Below are 25968 nucleotides of genomic sequence, written 5' to 3'. Positions count from 1 at the left end.
ATCTCCGGAAGTTTTATAAAATGTGAAATGTCCATCACATAATTTGCTTTTCAACAAAAGAGCTTATTTAATAACAGGTTTTTGACAAAATGGATTTAGACATTCCACGTTTAAACAACGCATTACTCCCGATGCGATAAGAATTGGAAATTTCCAGTATGCTAAAAAGCGTTAGTAATTTATGACAATGTACTTTACTACCAACCTAATCTGTATGAGTATGGTGAGAGCTAACCTGTAAGGGGTTTTGATAGATTCACTTTCTGTTAAAATGTCTCCCAATTGTTCGGCTGCACGTTCGTGATTTTTCCACTTTCTTGAATTTGATAAGAGGACAATTTGAATTCTCAACCTCTTGGAAAGTCAGATTTCCAAATTCTACTTAAAGGAAAAAAAACTACTACATGAAAGGTAAGACAGGGGGTGACGACACTTTTTTTGCAACTTTGAAACACTGTAACGTTGACATTTTGAAACTTGAACGGTATAGTTAACAAAAAAAAAAGCATGTTGTTCATGCCATGGAACATCCGTGCTCATCATTGTCCTGTCAGTGTGATCCTAAGACAGTGGTAGTGAATGCAATGAGACCATATGACGTCACGGATAAGAACCATAAGAAAACCTTAAGAAATGTTGATTGTTTTGGGGCTACATCTGTCAGAACATTACGGGCATTATTTTGATATTTCATGTGATTTTAACAGTCACAACTGAAAAAAGCATTATCAAGGTGGACAACCGGAAAAGACCTTTCAATAAAAAGGAAAATGATGAGTTAGAAAGTTTGACTATATAGAAAGGTAAAACAATATTTCAGTTTGAGGCAAATGCAAAAATGTGGCATTACGTCAAGAAACCAAAATGGGTGTGTGATCATTAAACCTGCTGGTACAGTTGATCTCATTTTAAGGAGTTTACCGGAGAGTTCTTCCACACCTTTGGGCTCCACAATCAGCAGACAGTAAGAAGACACTTATAAAAAGATGCTGTTTATTGCTTTGAGCGGCCAAATTAAAATCACAGATCACAAAACACAGAAAAGCTTTAACGTCATGTGTACCACTTAGTAGCACCAAGAGCACTATACACAAGTACGAAAATACTAACACCAAATTGAAATGGGAGTATAAACCAGACAAAAATGACTGAAATACAATTCATCCACTACAAAGAACAGGGCAAAAATGTTGGAGAAAGAAGACAGATCACTCTTTGTAAAAAGGCTTGTGACAGGTTTAAATTAACCTACAGAGGAGAAGCCCTGATCTCAGTTTGACAACTGAAAACTTTATACAATAAAGAGTATACAAACAGATAGTTGTACTTTATCTACTTCAGAGTTGTAATACGCCCCTGCCCCCCCCCCTTTTGTCCCATCCTTTTTTCAACCCTTCCCTGAATCATCGCCTGCCACTCTTTCTTCAGTAATGCCCTGCAGAGAGGGGGAGAGAGAGAGAGAGAGAGAAAATTGTGATAAGTGTGTGTAAGTTTTTTCCCATCATGGCAGGCTAAAGACAGGGATTTACTATTCAGAGGCCACACATGCAAGATTCGACTGGTTTCCTCGGCCGTCTGTGGTTGACTTACTTGGGGAATAGGACCGCGACCGAGATCTGTATGTTCCGCGACTGTAGTATGGAGATGGGAGACCTGCGCCTTTGTATAACAAACAAATCACATTAGTCATTCTGATACCTTTACTATTACAATACACGTAGTGTACTCAGTGCGAAGGCTTAGGATCCACAAACAAATCCTAGACAACCTCTTCTAGAATATTAAGTGTTTTGCATTATAGTAAAAATAAGAAAATGGGCTGTGTTACCTATATTAGCAATTTTTATCTAAAAATCACACACACACACACACGTGCGCGCGCACGTGGTAAGCTTTCCCTGTCAACAGATACTTTGACTGTTTCCCTGGCAACCAACTCAAGGTCATGTTCCGTGCTCACCTGTAGGAATCTATTAGTACTCCCTGTCGTCATAACGATCGTAACCACGGTCGTAGCCTCTGTCGTAGTAGTCTCGTGAGCGGCGAGACACGCTTAGGACCTCCTCCTCCGCTGTGGACACACAGACAAGAGCACAAGGTTGAGAGTGAGTGGTTCTGCGTTTTCCTGCGTACGGCAGATGCTGGTTGCTCGTCTCCTTTTCATCATACGGACATCTGAAGAACTGGGTCCAGTCACTGATGCGAAGATTAATGGTGCCGGAACTCACTAGGTGGGACGTCCCATGTAGATGCCGGGAGTAGGGGTGTGCGGCCTCTTTGTGATGGAGAAGTCCACTCTGATCCGTCGTCCATCCAGCTCCATACCGTTGGCACGTTCTTTAGCCTGGACAGACAAAGCGCATGACTCGTTTATAAAACCCCACCCCCGTTTTCATATGCAGTTCTCTTCTCCACTTTTACGGCGTCACGTACCAAATACGTCGACGTGAAACAGAACCGTTCAGAAACGGTTCTTTTCAACCATTCGGGGAAAAAAAAAAAAAAGAGAGACCGCTTCAAATAGGGAAAAGACGACGCCAAACGCAATGCATATCGAGGATTCGCTCGGATCGTACTCGGAGGATAAAAACGACACACGAACCTCCTTGGAGTCTTCTTCATTCTCGAAGTAGACAAAGGCGAAGCCACGGGAGCGCCGCGACTGTTGGTCGTAGACGATGCTGACGTCGCTCAGGGGGCCGTATTTGGAGAACACCTCTCTCAGATCCCTCTCTGTGGTGTAAAGGCTGAGTCCAAACACGCCCAGGCAGCAGTTTGGGTCAGGGTTGGCCTGTAGTCGAGGGCAAAGCAAACACGTTAGGGAAAGCAATACTGATGCTGTCGCTTAGTTTCATATCTTCACCATTTCTGTGCCACTTTTAAAGATTCAATTCAATGTAAGTGGTCACGTATTGTCCGTGGTTAGCTCTCTCTAGTTTGCATAAGCTGGGGCATTTACAGGAATCCCTTGTTTGATATGTGTTTAGTTTAGCCACAGATATTGCCGTGTCCTTAAGAGTAACAATGAACCTTTGATGATAAAGGGCCGGAGCGAAAGACGGAGCACATCAGTGAAGGTCAAGAAGGACCACAATGTTTTCCATTGCGAGAACACCCATAATCAAAAGCTTTTCATAGCAACCCCATAAAGGGAACTTTCTGAACTGGCTACGTATGACTACATCGACCAAAGGGATTAAAAGGTCGACAAACACATTAGCCAAAACACCAGCAAACGCTTTCATTAAGATGGATCCCAGCAGCAATAATGGAGAAGACTAAAGAAAGTGTCAAATGACATTGTGTAGCAGCGGTGGAGGGTAGAGGGCTATTTGGGGGGGGGGGGGGGGGGGGTATGGCATGTGGTCGGGGACGGACTGACCCGGTTGCCGATGTGGCGTCGGCGGTTGGACATGGGAGAGTGGCTGTGGCTTCTGCGGCGGCGGTATTCCCTGCTGTAGGAGCGGCTCCTGGAACGCCGGCGGACGGGGGAACGGGATGCCGAGAGCGGGAGTAGTGCCGGCGGGAGCTCCGGTGAGAACGGGACCTGGGGACGCGTTAGCAAACACAGTGTTCATTTCTACATTTCTGCCCCCCCCCCTTTTTTCCCCTTGCCAACCCTTTTTTTTTTTAAACAGATGCTGTCACATCCTTTTTGGATTATTAAGGCATGAGAAATACATCAATGCTGCATGCTGAAAACCTCACGACTCCTGTATATGCCTACGTTAACGTCTACCAATGTAAAGAAAAAAAAAGGGGGGGGGAGGGGCCAGTGAGCGAGAGAATAATGAATGGACTGTTATGTAGACTCTTTAAACATAGGCTCTGTCCTTACCTGGACTTGGACCTGGAGCGAGATTTGGAGCGGGAGTGCCGTGACCCGTCCTTAGAGCGGGCGGGGGACTGGGCCGGGGAGCGACTGGCTGATTTCCTGGAGCCCTGAGGACTCACACTCCTGGAGCCGGAGCGGGACTCCTACACAGAGCAGAACCAGATCAGCACCAAAAAACCCCCCCACGCACACTGCCAATGGAATGAACCCACTTTGTACCATATCACTCCAGACCTTTTACAGTCCTTTAATATGCTGTGAACAAGATCAATCATTTAGTGCAGAAACAAGGTTTTTTTTTTTTTTTCATCAGGATCTGTCCTGTTACAGGTGACCACAGAAAATGATGCAGGTTTAAAATATGCGTATATAATCTATGGAATAGCGTATAAAGGCTATGTAAATATTATCTTAACACAGCAGTTAAAAAGACAGTGCTCCTGTGTTGTTACAGTAACATGCATATTTCATGGAGAGGAAAAAAAAAAGAGAGATTATATTGTAACAGAGGAGACTAGTGAATTACTTAGCGCAGCCATCTTATCTCCCGAATACTTCTGATCTTAACTTCATAACTTCAATAACATTCGTTTCTTCTTTCTTCCGTTTCTTAGTTCTGACTTCTTTCCTCTTGCCCATTTCTCCCAATGCCAATATATTCTACATGAGGGAACTTCAGTGGTTTCCTCGCCACATAATTAGCATGCACTCTGAAAAAAGCAGTTCAGCTCCACATTCTGTGTGCCAAATTAGTCTCATTAAAAAACTTCACATTTGACTTCTTCTGCATTTTCTTTCTTCCCACCTCAACCTTAATAAAAAACAAACAGAAAATAATGAATATTTTAGACTATATTGTTATTAGTGGAAAAAAAATGTATATATGTATATTTTTGAACATTTAGCATTCCATGGTAATAGCTTGGCCCTACAGTAACATGAGGAAATGACGCAGTAAATTAGCTCAGACTAAGCAACATGCAGATGTGTCTCATGATATCTGTGACCGTTAAAAATAAAAATTTGAAATCCGTATCTGCTAGTGTGTTGAAATTACGAATGACTGTCTTTATCTCATGTTGTAGATGACTGTCGCAGACCTGCACTAAAATAGAATTAGCCTATTGTACTATCAAACTGACATGAGGCATAGGAATTTCATACATTTTGCTCCAGTTCGCACGACAGTCAAATTACATCGTGACTGCCGATTTAGCGAGGGGGGGGGGGGTAGGTAGGTTAACTACTTGTCAGTACCTTCAACTGCCATTTTCAAAGAAGTTAACACTACAATTTGTGTTAACATACACACACCCAAGAAAATTTGATCGATAAATTGTTCGTTTGGTAACTCAGGTGACCACTGTTCAGAAATAGCAGCAAGTTCAATGATCTGAGATCGTTCCTGCTGATGTCTCTGTCCTTTGATCAAAGTCTTGCTACTAGACCTGGGAAAATGTGCGTTAGTGTAGAACTCAAGGAAACATCCGTACTCTGTGTTCAAGGATTCAGTGCCAGGAACAGAGCTATAGAAGGCACTGCCATCTAACCTATCAAATGATCAAACCACAAAGCGTTAAAATATGATTTTACATATCATATGGGTGTGTTAATGTACCATTTATTTTGCGTTACGATGAAATGGTGTGGTCTGAGCCCTTACTTAACTTTGTGATCTTAGCTACATTACATTAAACTCAGAAGTACAGCAAATAAAGACAATCTCTAAAATAAACGATGCTGCTGGATTTATCAGCGAGTACCTCGTCTCGTCTTGCAGCACTTAGCTGACGTAACTACCTGTACAGACTAAAATGACTACCCACCGACTCTTCCCGCAACCATGTAGCTGGCATGGTTGCACGACGCTAGCGGGTGAAGTAGCTAAGCTAACCTTGCTAGAGCGTGAATTTTTGACTGGCATTCAGCAAGTGCCCGCCATTCATTCGAGGCAACCTGTAACGAAATCTTAAACCGAAGTACATTTGCTTTTAGTTTTATATAACCTTTCGATACGTTGGTAGCATATTTTCTTAACCTTGAGTGATAGTTACTAGCTACTGGCTAGGTTGAAACGTGTCCGAAAACAAAGCTAAACTAGCGAATTACTAATCAAATAAGAATAAGGATCAGCTAGGTTACGGTCACGCTTAATGTAACGCTTACTAGTGCTAGATTGAATATCTAGCTAAAGTTCTAACAAGACAGCCTTTGAATATATGCATACGACTACATATACAATAATTAATTACGACTAGCGTTAGCCACCTAGCTCACGAAATAGCTAGGGTAGGCTGGGAGAGATAATGAACGTGAGATTAAGAAAATATTATCTTTCCTACGCGCTTTCTTACCCGTTCAACAAAATCCTTCTCGTTGTCGCTCATATCTTCTTACTTACAAAAACAAAATTTGAGTAAAACTAGCCCTTATGGCCTAGCCACGGTTAGACAAAATTGTCGCTTGCCGTGCGGCAGCTTCACTGCAGAACCACCCAGAGTCTGAAGCGAGGGAGTGGCTTGGAAGGACTTAAGTCTTTTGAGGGTGTGTGCCCGATGGCGTCTCCCCTCTGAATAACACACTTCTAAAAGGAGGCCCTGAAAGACTGTAATTGTCTATTTGAATAAGGGGGGACCCTACAAACAAAATCCTGTTTCAACTCCAACTGGCTGAAACTACTTAAAACGAATTACAGCAGCCTTTGCATTGCTATTAGCAAAGCAAACAGCCGCCTTTTAAATCATTTAGCTCAAAGTTGTCAACATATAAAGATATAAAAAGACTCAGGTCTCCATTAGACAAATAAGGGGACTGATTTGAGGGCCTGCATTTGAAAGTATTGCTCAGTGGATTAAAACTCAAAGTGAGCCTATACCATGTCTTTTCATAGCTCAAAATAACCCCCCAAAATACTTTAGGGAGCTCAGATTATGCAAAAATATTTGAATCCATCAATAAAAGTGGATAACGTGCAATATAACGATAACCAAATGCTTGATCTTGTTTCCTTTAGCTGTTGTTGCACTCATCATGATACATTCACATGTGGGAAAAAAAAACCCTGGGGTTGAAACTCTTGTGAAGAAATCTTGCTGACTATCTTTAATTATATTGTTGATACCCATCACGAACAAAGAGTAGAGAGACCTCCCACTAGACAACTACACATTGGTATATACGTCCAAATTAGAAAAACAAATGATATGAGACCACATGCAGACCATCTGGGAAAGGAGTAGAAAAGCATGATGGATTTATTGCTTCATTTAGGCCAAACAGATATTCTGCAGATCCATATGCCCTCACACTGTAGGAGGTTTGTGGTCCAGATTTGTGTGTCTACATTCAGTGTTCACTTTATTGATGCAATAAATGTGTAAAAACTGAATGGTTTGCTCTCAGAAAATGTCTAGCCACATGGGGCCCCATATTAAAGACAGAAGTTTTATCCAGAGAGAAGATCGAATGGCTCCTGTACCTGAACAGTTGCTATTGGTTAGCTCCCCTGTAGTTTCTAGTATTTTCAAGAAGTTCAGTTTCTGTACTTTTGTTACATCAACGAAGTCAGTATTTCACATATTTGCATAAATTTGGAACAAAAACCACTACAGTGTAAAAGCAATTTGACCTACTGGTTTTAAACAGAATATCTACATGGATGAAATCAGACTCTAAATCTACTGTGATTCATAAACATCTTACCTGTTGTCCAGACACCTTATACATCCAATTGTCATGCTCCTTTATTGTTATTTATGTTGTTGTTGAAGTGTGTGTAGATATGACCTTATTTAGTAGGAGGTCTCTCCACATTATGCTCTTTCTAAGCACCATGATTATAATTAAAGACAGCCTGAACATAAACTTCAAGGCCTCTGAGGCATTAAGCTGGAAAGAGCACTGAAGAAAGCCACTGTTCCCCATTTTTTAGACACTGGTCACTTTTTGACTTTTTACCCCCTTATTACTTAATAGGACTATATCTTTGTAAAATCTTGGTCCCATGAAAATTTTCTGAAGTCTAGTCTGGGTCAAGGCAAGATTGTGTGTGGGTTCTCTCTAAATGTTAGCCAACAAATACCTATCCAGTATCTGACAATTAAATTATTCTGCCATGACAGTTGAATATATATGCTGTATATGTTTGTACATTTTATTAACTTTGGCATATTTAAGCAAGAATATATTCAGAGGTTTTTTTTTAAACCCTTACCCTCTGCTTAAACTTTGATCTTTACTTAGCAAATAAGTACGAGAACACTTCAGCCAGTTAGTGAAATGTAGTGATAGAGTAAAAAGAAAGAAAGAAAGAAAAGTCAGGATTTCTGAACTGATGACCAAAGCTGAATAGCTGAATAGCTCTCTAATTTATTTATTGTTCTCTCATTTATTTATTACATACAGTACGTTTGTTTTCATGATCTGAATGGACACTTTGAAAAGACAGGTGCACCCTGAACAGTAGATTCAGAAGCCAATTAAACTGGCCTCATAATGTAAGAATGTGAACTGGACGGTAGCTGAGATCAACTATGAGAGACTTCAGTAACTAACTGATCGGGCGATTATGATTGCAAAGAAGTGTAGCAACACTATTGTTATGACGTTGTCAGCACAGTAGATGGCAGTGGACATTTCTTTAGGAGATATTTACCCGCTTTAAGGTAATCCGTAGAAGAACAGATTGTTTACTTCCTGGAAGAAAGGTCAAATTTCTTATTGTACCGTGACAGCAAACAGCCTGAATTTAACATTAAGCTAATTCTGTATGTAGTGGTTTTGCATGATAATTAATTTCTTGCAATGTCGAACCATGACATAATCGGACCAGCACTACCCCCGTCGTTTAACAAGGCCAAAAGTGATGAATCTGATGAAGAAGAAGCGAGTATGTTTTGACGGACTTGTTCGCTAACCTGCACAGTCAGACTTTTTATCCTAATGTCCTGTTTTTTAAATTACCTGTAGCTTTAGCGAAACATTATTTAAATAACTCGACTTGCATTACACTCACGTCACACGTGTAGAGATCCTTCGCACACATATTTAGCTGATTAAATGCTTTCGCAAACAGACTTTAAATGATACACATAAGATAAACTTGCTCGTGTCTCTACAGTTATCGGCCCAGCGTTACCCCCTGTTTACAAACGTACAGAGTCGTCGAGCGCATCTGAAGATAGCGACGGGGAAGAGGTAGTGTTCAAAAGAGCTAAGCGTGCGGGACAAAGAGACGACGCAACTCCCACGTATGTTTCAAATCATCTATGGACGAGACAATGTACAACGGAAATCGACTTTATTTTTGTACATTAAGTCTATACAGCCACATTATATGAAATGTTTGAATTGGTTTTGCAGTAAACATCGCAGGATAGAGGAGGTGGAAAAAAAGAGGGACGTGCAAGAAGAGGACGATGGTTTCTTTGGCCCTGCTCTGCCTCCAGGATATCAAAAGCAACAGAGTTCACCTGAAAGGTAACAACTGTGTGATGCCCCTGTAAGGATACACTACCCATAGATGTAATCTTGCATATGAGTTAGCTCTTATATAGGCTAGAGATAATGCAGTAAATAATTCAGGGGAACTAAAGGCTATTTCAGCTACATAGTCATAAAATAAGGTTGTGTGATTAAGTTTTGAACATGTTTTTTTTTGTCTTCCACACCCATTTGGATAATGTACCTTAGAATGAAGGATAATGCGTGGGTGTGTGAACTGGAATGAAGACAGACACGATCATGGTGTTAATCGTGCCTCCTACAAATCCAGGCTGCTATTATCTTAAAATGTGATTTTGGTACGCCTTTAACATTCTCACAAACATCTACCGGTTTAAACCACCCTCCCTTAAAATGAGTAACGCATTGTCTTTATGTGGTTTATCTGGTGATCTTTAGGCCCTTGGTACTGGGACCTGCCTTGCCTCCAGGTTTTCGCAGACAGGTTGATGATGATGATGATGATGATGATGATGACGACAGTGATGATGATGAAAGAGAGGATGATCAGGGGTACTCTGGTCCGGCGTTGCCACCCGGTTACAAAGCTGAATCCTCCAGCAGTGAGGCTGAGGATAGTGACATCATAGGTCCAATGCCTGTCAAAGGTCCTGTCCATGACTCGGTGGTCTCAGACATTGAGAGAAGGGCAAAGAGAATGAAAGACAAGTTGTCAGGAGTGAATGTATGTGAATTTCCTATTATTATTTTTATTATTGTCATTGCTGTTGTTTGTTTGTTGTTGTTATTGTTGGTATTATTATTGTTGTATAATTGTTTTTTTGTGTGTGTGTGTGTGTGGTTCAGATGCTACTCTCCAAATTGATGTTTCCCACAAAACTCCCTTTAATACTAGCTCACATGAAACAACTTCCGTTTTCCAAAAGTAAACCATTTCAAAAGTGAATTTTTTTTGCTTCAAGTTTGATCTGCATTTTTCTGCAGGATGGACCAGAGGAGCTGAAAAGAGAGGAGTGGATGACAGAGCTGCCCCCCGAACTCCAGCACTTTGGCATGGGTCCACGCACCTTCAAGAGGAGGACTGGGCCGGAGGACAAGGACCGCTCCATCTGGACAGACACCCCAGCCGACCGCGAGCGCAAAGCCAGGGTCGGTTACTATGGCAACGGCACTTTGACTTTGGGCTTTCGGATTTGGACGTTCGTGACGAGTGACTCATTGTTCTGGGTTGTCAGCGGAACCTGCGTCTGATTTAATCATTCTCATTTCTGTCTCACAGGAACGACTAGAGGGTAAGAACAGCGGTGAGTCACGCAAAGCCGACGCCCCACGCGTGTCCGAAAAAGAACTGCAAATAGCGCAGCAAGTGTCAAAATACAACGTGAGTCTTTCCTCATTAACAATGATATCACCAGACTTTGCAAATACTACTCTAAACATATCTCACAACCGTTCACCCACTAGGAGATCATTCACGAGTCTTGACGATTGATATTCAGCTCAGGGAGAAGAATTACTTAATCCTCAGGGAGTGTTTAGGTTCGGATCAAAGGTTTTCACTGACTGGAGATTTTAAAATCTCTCGCTCCGTCTGTCTGTCTGTGTCTGTCTGTCTGTCAGGAGTCCAAACGAGGTGAGTCACTCATTGATATGCACACGAAAAAGATGAAGGCGGCGGCAGAGGAAGGGGAGAAGAAGCCTGTGGAACGGAGGCCGTTTGACAGGGACACAGACCTGCAGGTGAATCGCTTTGATGATGCTCAGAAAAAGGCTGTGCTGAAAAAGTCTCAGGAGCTCAACACGCGTTTCTCTCATAGCAAGGACCGAATGTTCCTCTGAGAAATCCTACAGAACACCGCCGGGCCACCCAGAACTTTCTCTCTGTTTCTATGTTTTCACATCAGAGTATCAGTCTGTATGGGAACCTTGTTAGCAAGGTGGTGGGGGGGGGGGGCATATCAGTGCAAATGATGTCGCTGGTTTAGACCACAAACACCAGAATCATGATGTTGAAATTCTACATTACATTTAAAACAGCTGGGTGAGAATTTGTCGTGTCATTTTGTAACTAGATGCAAGAGATGAAAATCTGTAATATATTGGCATCTTTGTTCACCATTTGAAACTGATTCTGCTTTGTGATTTTTTTTTTTTTTTAATTATCCAAACTGGTCTTTTGCCGTTTTCAGTTACACAGTGGTTTAGTTGTGCGTGACAGATCTTTTTTCTCTATAAATTGATGATTGTGTGTATATTTTTTTTTGTATGTTTATAAGTTGTAAGAGTTGAATAAAATTTCTTTCATAAGTGTCTTTGTATCATTAAAATGTGTTATAGGGAACATAGGAAGTTTTTTTTTCCCCACCCAAGCTGAATTTGACATAAATTTAATAGCTCAAAGTGAGAAAATGTCTCCTCATGATTACATGCATTTCCCCCTTTTTTTAACTACTCCCTTAATTTAATGATGAATTTGAAGCATTTTGGATATGCTGCTCAAATACGAGTAAAGCAACCAAACTGTTTAACTTTGTTAAACAGAGGTCCAGTTCATCCTGAACGATGCATAAGAATTAGAACTACAAATTCTACAAAAAAAAAAAGTTCTTAAAAAAAGTGAAAAATCTACTACCGTGACTTAGGCAGTTGTTGACAATGTCATTCAGTATGCTGATCTATCAGTACTGAGGTGGCATGTGGTGGGAGGGGGGGCCTCCCCCCCGCCCTCCCTCAAGCCACTAGTTAGAATGTAAGTTCTTTAAACGTTTGAAGAGTCCAGCATGAGATGAGAGCCTAATATTACAAGTTTATTATGTAATCATAAAAATGCAAAATTCTCATTTAAATGAACTAAACTACTGCCTGACTGTTACGAACCTTTTTTGAAGGCCTCAAAATGGCCTCCATACAACTGATCTTCAAAAGTTGCGTGTTCAAGTCTGACATGACATATGCTTACGCAAGATTCCACTGAAGCTCTGCAGATGCACGCGGTATGCTGAATAGGACTTTCTGTTGCAGAAGTTGACCAACCGCTAGCAGTAGACAAGCCAGTGATTCTCAGTTCATTTACTGTGGAAGCCCTGTCCTGGGTATCTTTGTTTTAACCCTTCATTATCACAGCTGATTCAGTTAATCAATAATGTGTGATAACCAGTTGATGAGTGGAGTCAGATGTGCTAGTGCTGGTTCGAGACCAAAAACGTACAGAGCAGGAATGTAATGTGCAAGTGGAACGGTTTGAATACCACTACTGTAAGCCTTTAACAAGGTCATTTTATCACCCAGATTACACAAGATGTGAACGATTAAAAAAAAGTTGTGGGGAAAAAGTCCGGATTGGTTTACCAGCAAGTTTTAAGTTTTACGCAGAATGTCAACTGACTATGCATGTTTGACCACACAGAACAGCGTTTTCAACATCCCCTGAACAAGGAAAGCAATATTCTTATGGGGAAGTTTAACTGCTGCAAATCAGCATCTCTCTAGTTTATCACATGTACTAAAGATCACACGCCCTCTCACGCGTCTAAGTAAAGGAGTAAACAATGCTGATAAATACCATTAGCAAACGACGCCTGCGCTAACAGATCAAGTCAGCTTGGTTATCCTGTGTCTGTTCTCGCTGAATGGGAGACGACAGGTGGAAAGCTGGAAATGGAACAGCGCTCGCTCAAACACCAAACTGAGGCACTGGCTCTCCTCTACGAAATACATCCTCAAAGCGGAGTTCAGTCCGTGGATAAAGATCATCTCACAACGAGATGCTACAAAGTTTGTGGTCTGAACGGTGGTGACAACGCTGTAGATATGGTTACAGCGGGCAAACCAGGACAGAAACTTTGCGGCTCGCATAAAAAAACAATCGCAGAGAGAGCGCGGGAGAGTGTGTTTACACGATTAGTTAAAATACTATCCCAAGTGATCTCAGCTGAAGAAGACATGTTAAGTTGTGTTTCTCCAGAATCGATGAGTTTTCGTCGACAGAAGGTAAGAGCTTGAGAACGCTATGTTGGCTACTTTTAAGATAATCATCAACGCATAAACATCCTGACAAACATCTATCTTCCCCTCTCTCTCGTAGGACAGTGTTGAATTGAAGAACATATGCTCACGCATTGCTACCAGCGAGACCGGCTTCCAGTCGGACAGGAACTTAAGGGAACTTCGGGACTGTTTAAAACTTATCGTCAACAACCTCTTATCTTCTGTTGAGGACAAGAACAATTTTGCATCAACTGCTGCAGCATTAAGGCTCAGAGAAATTTCTACCACTTTCCCTGACATCTAATGTCTTAATGTTAAATAGTTTTAGTGTAATGTCATTACTATATGAGCAAGTCCTGTCTCATTCCATGAATGTTACTGGAACACCGGTTTTTCAGGTTCCCTTCCCCGAATGACCGTTAAAATTACAATAACCTGTAACTGGCGACATTTTGACACGAGGGTGTTGGTAGACTGCGCCAGCTCACGCCGCAGAAACTATGCTAGTGTAGCAATCAAGTCTTACTGCATACTTCTGTTAACGCGGCAAAACGTCTTTAGAAGCCAGTCTTGTTAATTATGTAACATTAAGTGAGTGGATCGTCTTTTTTTTTTTCTTTTTTTTCTTTTTTTAACAGAAATACATCTTTTCATTTAAAGCTGTGAACTGACCCCTGTCTTTAGCCTGTTAACCCTCAGAGCATGAAGAATTAGTATGATCAACTGATTACCTTCCCTCCAAGTTCTTTATTGACTGCGCTCCCCACCATGCCTTTCTCGTTGTTTTGAGTGTGGTTTAGAGGATGTTTTGTACCCTTTGAAGTGAATATAATATACTGCTGAGAATGTGCATTACGGAGGTTGCAACCGAATGTTAAAACATTGAGTGAATACATTGTGCTACCACATGTAATACCCACTAGATGGCGCTCTAAACCAAGCGCTGACATCACATGCTAAACTCGTGATAAGATTACAACGGCTCGAGGGGGATATCAGTGGCAACATTGTACCTCAAAGTTTTGCTTGTGACACTGGGAAACTATAAAAAATAAATGAATGTAAAAGAGGATGACGTTATATTGATGATGAGCTCAAAGCTACTCTCTTAATGCTATTAAGGAATGTTTAATGTCTCCGAAATTTCGTTTGTGGAATAACGTGTTCAAACCAAGCCTGCAAATGAAAGTGATTTTTTTTAAAGGGCAGTGCTTTACTGAAACTCGGAAAAGGTCGTACGGCCAGATTCATTATCCTTTACCCAGTTTTCAACAAACGGAAAAGCACAAGCCCATGTATGGTGCACATCAGAATAAACCAGCCGGCCTGAGTGCTTTCCCGGCATTCTGAATGGTCTTGGCAACTAGTATAGTGTGCGGTTCATTTTTATGGCATAGTTAGGCGAGATAATCCATTAAGAGGCTGAGTAAATGCTGGTAACTACAAAGTCATTTTGAGTGACGACCATCACCCGGTGGTGCAAGATTTCTATCCCGATGAGAGCGGTCTTTGCCAGGACCAGTACCTCTTCATCCGGAGCAATAAAGGTCACAGGATGGCTTGATCGGCGCGCGCGAAAACAGTGTAATCCACGCGACATGGCAGTGTCTATCAGCAGTTTTTAACTTTGTGTGAGACTTCTGCGAGACTGTGGAGTCCCTCCGTAGACGGCCCTTTCTACCAGTATGCACAAAACGCCACGTGATGGAATTTCTTTAGGTAGAACGGAGTTGCATGCGTCCGAGAGGATTGTACACGCTTGCAGAATCTACACCAAACTGCACTGAAGTTGTTCTGTTCGTTAATGGTGGAAAAACACTCCATAAAAGCGCTTCTTGGGTGTATCCCTTCCTACCTGTATGCTGTGTAGGCCTGTATAGATTTGTGGTGGTATGTAGCTGACAGATAACACAGAAACAAGATCAAAGGTTTAAATAAACTGTAATTGTTTGGTGATATTCCTTTGTTAGTCCTGTAGGCTATCAGTGAAACGTTTTTCATTACCATCAGGACTATATATCTGTCTTTCAGACCATTGTCTCTTACTAGTGTTGAAGGCCTCAGCATTTTGCCTGGGATTCTGTTACATTTGAAACGGAATTCGATTCAATAGCTATACAAAAAGTCTCACGAGGAAACCTGTTATGAGCGGTAATACATATAATTGCATGGTCAGGCAACTCCATGCTTTTGGCAACTCTGTGTATAATTTGAAGAGCGAATGCATCCTTGTGTCTATTTTCCGTCAGTAGGGGGCACCCCAAACCCACTTTACTCTTCTGGCTCACGTATGAGCACTTAAACAACTAAAGATGGTGACGTTAAGAATGAAATCCACTTAGGCTTTATATTCCTGATTTGGTTGCACATCATGTTTTCTAGAGTTCAACCAATAGAACAAGTTCTAAAATGACAAGTTACAACTTCATACTGAAACACCCTTAAGTTACAGTTGCTTACGAAGTTTGATTAATTGGTATATACCTAAAATATCGATTTTCATCACTCATGTCTTGCTGAAAGCAATCAACTTAATTCTTTTAAACAAGAGTATGGGAGTCATTTATACTGAATTGTCAGTTCAGATTGTGAGAAAATTTTTTGTCTCCGAAAAAGAAAAGTTTGCTGTTTGTGCAAAAACATTTTGTTATGGACAATAGTTAGATAAGGATCTTAAAATTGCATCAGTCCTACCCATTTACTCAAAAGTGAATCTTTGTATTTTTAATTCATATGCAAATATATGTATATATATTTACTGAATCAAGATATATCTGTATAGATAGATATGTATACACACGTGGACACACTCTTTTCTCCAACACCAGCCTCCTCTGAGGAAAATCTGATTTAATGTATCATTGATTCCTATATCTATTTAGGACTTGTCTGACATTGCACTCACTCGCACAAACAATGCTTAGTGCTTTTACAGAGCGATATCGCAAAAAGCTCCAGGGATGTCTCTCTCCCTCTTTATTATTGTGACCAAAAAAAAAAAAAAAAGAATCTTATGTTTTGGTATGTCATGTCTTTGTTGTTTGCCGTTGCTTGCCTCCACATCCTGAGCACGTGTCCCATGCATGAACTCGCTGACCCCCTGTCCTTGAGCAACTGAGTCGTAGTGTGGCCGTAGACTTCTCAACAGACGGCTGGTCGCCACGTCGTTTCACATCCTGTTGTCCTGGGCCCCAGACCTGTGATTCAGCAGCGATGCACTGCGTGTGGGGGTGGGTGCCATACTCTTTTGGGGGGGGGCGCAGCTGGATCAGACCTATATTGCCCTTCTTCTTTTTCCCACGCTGACTCTCTCCTTCATTTAATCCAAGACCAGACACCAGCGAGCTGAGAGGTCGTGATGTGTGTGGTGGTGAGTTGTCAGTGTGGGCTGGATGGAAGGTCTGACTCTCACTTCATTTGTGTGTGTGTGTGTGTGTGTGTGTGTGTGTGTGTGTGTATGTGTGTGTGTGTGCATGTGCCTACATGAAACTCTGAAATCTGTGTGTGTGTCGTTGCCTTTATACACACAAATCTTTGAAACTGTGTGTGTGTGTGTGTGTGCGTTTGTCTTTATACACATAAATCTGTGAAACTGTCTGTGTGTGTGTGTGTGTGTGTGTCTGTATTAGCTTAGACGTTAAGACTGGTTTCAGTGTGAAGGCGTTGGGCAGTTGCCCTGGAGTAGATGTGTAATGGTTTTCCCCCTTTGACTGTTATCTGCAGGGGGAAAGCCTCCTCGTGTGAATGGACCTCCACACTGCTCCATTGCCGAGGGACTTTCCATTGGACCCTACTGCTGAGTCTGAATCATTCTTCAATCAGAGAGAGGGGCTGACACATCACTGCGTGATCTTATTGAACCCTTAATGCCCACGCTTGTCCCCTCTAGATGAAACCCACACCAAAGGAACTGAAATCATACTGTTATTTATAGTGTGAGATACTTAAAAATAGCTCTTTGCTGTAATTGTAAACTGGACTTCCAGATGGGTAGGGAGGTGGGGGGGGGGCAGTCTCAGTTTCTCTCCTCGAAACAGAATATGCATTGTATGGATTTTGGTGAAACTTGCATGACTCTGCTGATAATGAGAATTGTTCCCAAGTCCATGTGCGTCAGTCACTGAATTCGGGGATTATTGCTCTTAAATGAGTTCGTGTCAAGATTTGGATTAGCTAAACTGAATCTTGACTAGTTTTGGATTGTCTTAATTGCTTTATAATTGAATGTGTATTTCTATTGGCCAAATGACCGTTTTTGGACTTTGTGTGATTGGTGGTTGGCAAGTGGTTGGTGTGGGTAAGAGTGAAGTTTTTTTGTTTTTTTTTTGCTATGTGCTGAGCTTGTGAAAGCTTCTCTAAGCTAAATTTGCATTTGTAAACATACTGTTGAAAGATGAATTGGAGGGTTGACAGAATTCTTCTTTCTTCACATCTACACGAGTCCTTACGCTATGTCTTTGTTTTCTTTCTTTGTTCACTTGAGTGCGAGGTTTTCAAAACCGCCCCAGGCCATTCAAAATCTTGTCGAATCCATGGAGTCAGTTCTGCCGCGTGTGTCTTTACCAACAACAGCACTCGGACCAAGATTATCACATAAAATACAACACGAGTGTAAAAAGTCGTAGGACAGTGTGTGCTCAGAGCAGGAATGAACGTCTTAGTCTGAACAGAGGAATCTGTGCTTTTAGCTCTCATTGACTTTGTGTGTTCATACTGAACTTCCTATGAACTTAAATGCAGTCTCTTAACTTCTGTTACATTTGCAACTTTATATTTAGCAAACTTTTCATATATTTAGGAACTGGAGCGGCCTATATCACAATGTCTTTTAAGTAATAGAATGTGAAGGTGTATTTTTACATTTTTTTCTTCTTATCTTCAAACACTTAAACCTCTTTATTGATATCACATATTTGGCTTTGGACTGCTGTTACTCCTTCAAAGATCAAGCATTAATAGGTCTTGACATTAAAGTGGAGCCTGACTGTCTTTGATTTGACAAAAAAAAAAAAAAAAACCCACAAAGGAGATCTGTGTTACTTGTCTTGTCACCCTGGTTCCCCGTGGCTTGTTCCTGTGTCATTAGACTAAATCCACCCCGAAGCTGCGTATTAAAAACATTTACAGCAAAGCTCACGGACCGAATCGCTGTCATTTCGTCTCCGTCTCCTCTCGCGTCTCTATAATGCGTGTTTGTGGCCGAAACACAACTGTTATTGTTTTTCTCCAGCCCAGTTATCGCAGATAATAACGTGTTCGAGGCACGCTTTTCCTGCCAGATGCACCGCTGACGATGCTCTGACTAAGTGTCTATATGAGAAAACAGGAAGCCTACGGGCACGGGTGGCTTTTTTTGGGAGGGGGTGGGGTGGAGGGGGGGGGGGGGGTTAACAAGTGTTGCAGGACTCAAGATGGCTGGAGTCTGTGAATTAAATGAGCAGATATTTGGGGTTTGAATAAACATTTTAGATTTAGGATTCAAACAGGTTCCATAAAAAAAAAAAAAAAAAAAGAACCTGAAAACCATTTTCAACTTCCCTGATTTGTGAGAGTCCGGTGAAACCAAGGTTCGCTACAGAATGCGTCCAGTGACGAGGTGACCTTTTGGTTGGATCTCACCACCCAAGACTTTGTTTGCTTTTAAGGTGATTTGGTTTCATGTTTGCCTTGCAAAAACCGCAGAGGCTATGGGGTAGAGGGGGGGGGGGGGGGGGTATGGGTCGTCACCGAGTTTCAGTCATACACGCAACTTTCTGCATCTGGTGGAGTCTGACTCTGGATGAGGCAGGTTGAGAGGAGTGGCGGGGGCGGGAGGAGCCCACGCCCTCTGTAATGTTGGGAAAACTGATGTCATCTCTGTGATGCTGAGGTCACTGTAGTGGTCGTCACAGTGTCACACGCGGAACATAAAGCAGAGGTGTCAGAGACGGGCCGTCAATCAAACACACTCACCACCCGATGAGCACCGGCAATCTTGTCCTTTGTTCACGCGATCTGTCTCAAAGAGTGGAATGAAATTGGTGATTCTTACTTCACAAACCACAATCTAGTTGTGAAATAGATCATCCCCTGTCTGACTAAGTCAATGGTAATCTGAACCTTAAATCCCAAGGCCTTGTTTTTAACCACAGATGAATCTGAGCCAATACAAAGGTCAACACCTGAGAAGATTTAAGAAATTTCAGAGCTTTTTTTGGGTGGGGAGGGGGGGTGTTAAAAAATGTGATGCTCTGTCTGATAATCATAGAGACCTTTTGGAAAGAGAAGTGGGTGAGTCAGCGTGACTGTTTTGTCTATCTTGTCAGGGAAGATTGCACAGAAAAAAACTAACTGTATATTCTCACTCACACACACATTCTCTCTGTTTTAGTGACATCTACCATGTAAAGTGGAGGAGTTATTTGTTTATTTTTTTTTCCTCAATCAACGATTTGTATAAATCTGGATTTGATAAAATACTATGATGTTCTGTGTCTTAGACCATATAAAGCCTGTTGGCACACCCAACGAAAATTACTGTGACAACAAACTTAATATTCCCCTTTAGCAATGATCCATGCTTTTCCGTTACTGTAAAGAAAACAAATCAAGCTTCAACAATCTGCCTTCACGATTGTAAGCCCGAGAAGCATTATAACTCACTCTCTCATTAGCACGCAGCCAAGGTCAACAGACTTTGACAAATGACTTTTTTCTGAGAATGAACACATGCAATACGCTAACACCAGGGTGGGTTCGCCGATGCAACCAGCTCTAAAGGGGTGCGGGACTCACATAAGGAGGGCTAAATGCTAGCAGACCGAGGTCCACTCATGTGTTGTGAGAAAAAGCATTAAACTGAAAGGTGACACACATTCACTTGTGCCCCCTGTCCATCTTTCTGACACAATTGAATTCGTTCAGGGTTTCTCTAGGGAGAAATTAGTCCATGAAAAAGCAAATGCTCCATTTTAAATCTGTGTTTTCAATTTGGCTCCACATGGTTCAAATTAGCCTAGTATTTATTGAGGTCGGTAAGTGGGCATGTTAGCCTGAGGTAATAGGGAAGGTAGAGTGAGATTTCCATACCATCCATAGAAGTTCCACCAGGCAAAAATATATGAGAAGGTTTTAAAGATTTAAACATAGATTAATTTAAAAGTTTATGCTCAGTGTTATATAGTCTTCTGACAGGCAGCGAAGCAGAGGTCTGTAGTATTAACACAAGTGGTGACATTTTAAATCATTTTGACCTCTCTTTTCTTTTGTCTATGTGTGTCTTGCCAGAATGTGCTTGGGTTTTTTGGGGGTTTTTTTAGAAGCCAAATGGATATTTTAATAGTAAAATGATCTTTTTCTAGATTTTATTTACTTTTATGTTACAGTTGTCTGTGTAATTATAAATGTAATATTTGACTGACATTGTTATGCTTTTAATGTTTCAAAAGAAACTATGACAAAGTTGGATAAATAAATAAGAAAGACCAAAAAGCAAAGAGCATGTAAACAGTAACCACTGACGTTTCTTTATGAATGTAACCATACGTGTTCAAACACTACTTGCGCCGTTCACTTTGTTAATGGACCAGAGTAAGTATTTGGCATTCGCTCAGTGGGTAAGAGTCCGGAACTTGTAGGAGAAAAAATTATCCTGAGCAATCTTGCTGTTGCTAAGGCAACGTAAGGCACACCAGGTAGTGAAAACTTTGCTGAGTCTGAAAATGGACGGGAGAAAGTCTGGAATCCTTGGATAACATCATTGCCTATGACGTAATCCTTATTGGGTGACTTTGGCACATGTGACTGATCGGGTGAAGTCACACAGTACGTATTTTTTTTTTTTTTACTCGCAATCTAAAGCAGATCATTTATAACGGTGCCTCGGGTCACTCTAGCCATACCGGCGACTGTAAAGCCTGCTCTCTCTCTCTCTCTCTCCCCCTGTTTCATTACTTTTCTCCTCAGAGGGGCTGTCCAAGGAGTGACGTCTTCGTTTTTCGCAAACGTGGAAATGCATGGAAGCCCGTTGTGTTTTCTCTGGGGGGGACATCATAATGATTTGATTTATATCCAGTGACGGTCATTTGATCAACCGCGCCCTGCCCCCCCCCTCCCCCTCTCCCTCTCTCTTTCCACTACTCCGCTTGACCGTCGTGGATGGAGAAAATCTGGCAGCTACAGAGGGATGTAAGAAAGTGCAGCGCACGGGCTCTTAGGCTGGAATCACATTTATTCTCATTAGGTTCTGATAATGTCAAATGGAGGCAGGCAAAGCACGAGCCAGAGCCATAAAAACTCTACTACCTCGGCCAGCCATTACCTCATTGTACAGATCACATCCCCGCCGCCCGCCTCACCTACTCTCATTGAGGTGAACGCGTCATGCTCTAAAAGCTCTCTTAATGTTCATCATGTGTGCCTAACGGCACCATTTTGGAATGGCTATGCGACCACAAGAAATATTTGGTCAATTTTGAAAATGTCATGTCAGACTACAAAATATTACATCACCTTTTGTCGTCTTCACACTAGTTCGCGGCATTATAGGATGCCGGTGAAAATTTCTCCACGGCGACCGATAAAATCACAATGTCATTTCGTAGTTTGTTTCGAAATGGAGTTATCTTTCATGTGGAAGGCACATATTGATATTTCCCCAAATTTGCCATGCAATATTCATCTGTAATTTAAAGTATTTAGATGGGTGTAATGTAGGCTACTCAAGGACATGCAAATCTCGATATTGCACTGGCAAAAAAAAAGAAAAAACTGTCACATATTAAGTGAGACGGGAGAAGAGTTGTGACACGCTGTCCTGTACGCACCTGCCCTTCTGACAAGCCGGTGAGTAAGAGGCTGAGTGCACCATTTGCATTTCATTCGATCTACTCCGACAAGTCTGTAGGCCGTTCGTCCTGAACTAATACCATAATATTTCACCTGGGTTCGTTTTAACTTCTTAAAATAGCACATCTCCACAATCTATCCAATGCATTTCACATGCTGCTACACGCTTCTCTTTTGCTATTTTACATCGGCCGTTACCGGGAGTTCTTGACCCCCTATTTCAGTTGCTCGGCTCGACAAGGACAGTAAATGGTGGCTAACTTTACTCACGCTCTCCTTTTTGGCCCGCAGTCAAACGCATCCTCTCACTGGTCATTCGTCATTCACTGTAAATATTTTGTCAGAATGCTTTTTACAGATGAATGTGTATTTTACCCTGACGGTGGGGGTCGATGGAGAAGGACCTTTCAGATTAACTATCTAGATCCCCAGAGAGACGTGAATGTATGGAAGTTGACCGATGACGAGACGAGGGATTTGGTTGTAAACCCACAAACTCCTGCTGAAACCCTCGTGTCAGAGGTGAAGCAATGGCTACTTCATTATGCTAATCAAAAACAATAATGTCAACCTTGAATCAGTAACTATTAACTGACTCATAATTAAACCAATATTGTCTCAGTTTGTAGCCTAATAAAAGTCAGCGTGGCAGGTTGGATGACCTAGATCGATCTGATTGCTTGCATGTTACTGTGACTCCAGTCCCAGGATAAAGGAGCATTAGACCAGAATTACATTAGGCTAATTATGTCATTAAAGCGTCATCAAAGCAACTTTTTATTTGTCAGTTTGAATAACTTAAGCAAGTCTGTCTCATTTGTTCCCTGTATATCCACAAATAGCGCAGCTTGTCTGGGTTTGAGCGGAAGACAATGAAAACAGGAAAGAAAAAATCATTCACAACTGAACTGAAAAATGTCTGAGACATAAATTAATTAATTAGGTCTAAGGAATTCCTTTAAAATATATGCATATTAGAAAGCACAGGTTATAGACATTCAGCATTCAACGATAGGTGTATTTTCTTGTGGGGGATGACAAAAAACCCCCCAAAAAACATGCTAGTTATTTATACTGCTCTAAGTGTTTCTTGGGTTGTCGCCACATTCAATGATGTCACTCTGCTTATGCTGTGCCTTTTTCCATAATGTATGCTGACTTAAGTAGCTTTACACACTACCTAGATGGTAATATGTTTAAATGCCAGCGTTTATATTGGTTTTGTATGGGGAGGCATAATTGTGCCAGATATTGCTCCACTGAGACGGACTAGCTTGGAGGTGTTTTATAATGTGCAAATGTTAATACTACTGGACTAGCTTCTATGAGTTTGCCTTTAAAGATATACTTGCTTGTAGTAAAACAGCGACAGATACTATTTAAGTAATGAAATGCGTGCTTTGCATATTTAGGTTGGTCAAAATAAAATGTGCAGGTAACAGGCAGTTATGATTAAGTTTTTGAAAAATAGATGGCAGATATTAACTTATATAAAATTATATAAAGATATAAACAGCATCATAAACAGCGATTAAATAGTGGGACAGTTTTTCTTTCTTTCTTTTTTTAGAATGAATGCATCCAATGTTAATTTTTTTTTTAAAGTGTCAGTAGAGCCGAACTGTTTGTTTGAAAGCAATTCAAGATGGTAGCTATGACAGTGCTATTGGGTGTCTCTCCAGTTGCACGATCATGTTGAAAAGCATTTTGAATCTCTCTGTCTTTGTCTCTGTCTCTCTCTCTCTCTCTCTGGTGCCTTGTGGTCACCAACAGTCATCTTGAGCCCTCTGAGCACTTTGTTTTCCCAAAGCTTATGAAAGACCTCTGTCCTAAACCAGCTCCACAACTCCTGAAAGATCTCTGTCCTAAACCAGCTCCACTACTCCTGAAAGATCTCTGTCCTAAACCAGCTCCACTACTCCTGAGAGATCTCTGTCTTAAACCAGCTCCCAGTACTAATCATGAAAGATCCGTCCTAAACAAGCACCCAGTACTAATCATGAAAGATCTATGTCCTAAACCAGCCCCCAGTACTACTCCTGAAAGATCTCTGTCTTAAACCAGCTCCCAGTACTACTCATGAAAGATCTCTGTCCTAAACCACCCTCCAGTACTACTCATGAGAGATCTCTGTCTTAAACCAGCTCCCAGTACTACTCCTGAGGGACTGGAACGTTCTGTTTGTTTAGTCTACTGAACATGAGAAAAAGTAGGGGAAAAAAAAGAAAAACAAAAACCACACAGCGCTCACTATGAGAAATGACTGTGCAGCAACTCCCTCCTGTAGAAAATGATTGGTGCCAACACAGCCCTACCGTATTATCTGTTGTAACTATGTCATTGAAACTTTTGTATTTAGGTCAGCTTTTTGAACTCGCACAAAACTAGATTGCTAGTCACCCTGATCCTCTTCTACAAATGACATATTGTCAGGTCCAAATTGTTAACTAAGTACTGATGCTAAATGACTGGTTTAGTAACTACTCAAGGGTTTGCTTTTATTTTGGTTTGTTTAAGCTTGTCCTGCATTGAAAGCTCTTAGTAATATAGGCACTATTAGTGTAGGCTCTGTTTGAAGAATTGCATTTAAGCTGGTGAAAGTCTGCCTTGTTTTTCACTATTGCCTTTCCTGTATCAGGACTTGCTTTGTTCAACTGATCTCTGCCTGAGATAAAAACAGCAAAGAAGCAAAACCTCAAAGACATTGGCTCTCCTGACCATATCTTTGCTTTGAGGGCTTTGGTTAAGGGGGGAGCATGTTTGTGTGTGTGTGCGCGCGCGTGCTTGTGTGTGTGAGAGCATGCGTGCACGTACGTGTGTGTGTGTGTGTGTGTGTGCGTGCATGCTGCAGTCCTTGTCTTTGTGTGATGAGCATGTTTTGGTGACATCATCTCTCCTCTGTGTTGGTGAAGGCCATAGAGTGTGTTTCTTGTATTTTTATCCTTGTACCTCTGGTGACCTAAGAATGGATCGCTGTTTGTGTGTGTGTGTGTGTGTGTGTGTGTGTGTGTGTGTGTGTGTGTGTGCGCGCGTGCGGGTGTTCCCTTGATCCCCTCATGCACATAATATCAACAGATGACCTCTGCTCTTTGTGTGTCTGCTATTGTCAAAGTTCTATTTCTGAAACATTAAATAATAAATATTGTGCAGTAATGAGTTCAGATCTACAGAGAGAGGTCAGGTTTAGTGGTCAGTGGAATATGTTTTCAGTCTCAGGAGTGTAAAGTTGAGTTTTTTGATCATAGCAGATCCATACATGAATCATGATGATTTAAGCTTGTCTTTTCAATCCTCTTGAGTAGGTCATTCACTGGATTAACAGCAGTCAGAGAGACAATCAATTTTATCACAATGGAGCCCGTTCCAAAGGAAGACGTCATCCCTCACTCACGAGAGAAAGAGAGAGAGAGGAGAGAGCGAGAGAGAGAGAGGGAGAGAGAGAGAGAGTAGCAGCCCAATAAGCTGCTGACAGATAGCATTATCAAATCAACTCCCTGCTCATCAATGCATCCTCCCCAACATCGACGGGCAAACTGTCTCCGTTACACTGTCCGGTTCTTAAGTGTGGTCTGCATTCCTTCATATTAATGTAATCCCCCCCACCCCCAAACACACACACACACACAGACACACACACACACACACTATGTCTCTAAGGACATTTTGACATCCAGCCCAAGTTTCGAAGGTAAGATGAAAACCAGACGATGGAAATAACAGGAAGAGCTTAGACCAGTTCTGAAATACTTTGAATTCTTTCTGACGTTCAATAGTCAGACTGTTACTGGTGACCCATAAGCTGCATTGTTAGGGATGACCTCATTGGAATGTTAAAGCAATTATATTCTCCCCCTTTT

The 25968-nt window shown here is 41.5% G+C and overlaps 2 protein-coding genes across 3 annotated transcripts; one reads left to right on the top strand and one right to left on the bottom strand.

Moving 5' to 3' along the window:
* Positions 1-1014: 1014 nt before the first annotated feature.
* Positions 1015-6312, bottom strand: LOC115817406 (transformer-2 protein homolog beta-like). Its single transcript, XM_030780705.1, is given in 10 exon segments — positions 1015-1435; positions 1591-1658; positions 1972-2055; positions 2057-2071; positions 2229-2344; positions 2603-2791; positions 3383-3499; positions 3502-3547; positions 3839-3978; positions 6190-6312. Coding segments are annotated over 10 exon segments (819 nt in total). The 5' UTR covers positions 6223-6312; the 3' UTR covers positions 1015-1424.
* Positions 6313-8563: 2251 nt separating this feature from the next.
* On the top strand, positions 8564-11514 carry gpalpp1 (GPALPP motifs containing 1). 2 transcript variants are annotated; one of them, XM_030780636.1, is made up of 7 exons: positions 8564-8723; positions 8955-9084; positions 9233-9313; positions 9737-10022; positions 10283-10447; positions 10578-10679; positions 10919-11514. In XM_030780636.1, the coding sequence occupies exons 1-7, from the start codon at positions 8639-8641 to the stop codon at positions 11135-11137; spliced, it is 1068 nt and encodes a 355-aa protein (XP_030636496.1). In that variant the 5' UTR covers positions 8564-8638; the 3' UTR covers positions 11138-11514. The 2 variants fall into 2 exon arrangements, with proteins under 2 accessions (XP_030636496.1, XP_030636495.1); XM_030780635.1 differs by having other exon boundaries at positions 9197-9313.
* Positions 11515-25968: the final 14454 nt, after the last annotated feature.

This window comes from Chanos chanos, chromosome 7, assembly GCF_902362185.1.
Source record: "Chanos chanos chromosome 7, fChaCha1.1, whole genome shotgun sequence".
NCBI lineage: Eukaryota > Metazoa > Chordata > Actinopteri > Gonorynchiformes > Chanidae > Chanos > Chanos chanos.
This window is presented reverse-complemented; position numbering and strand designations above follow the sequence as displayed.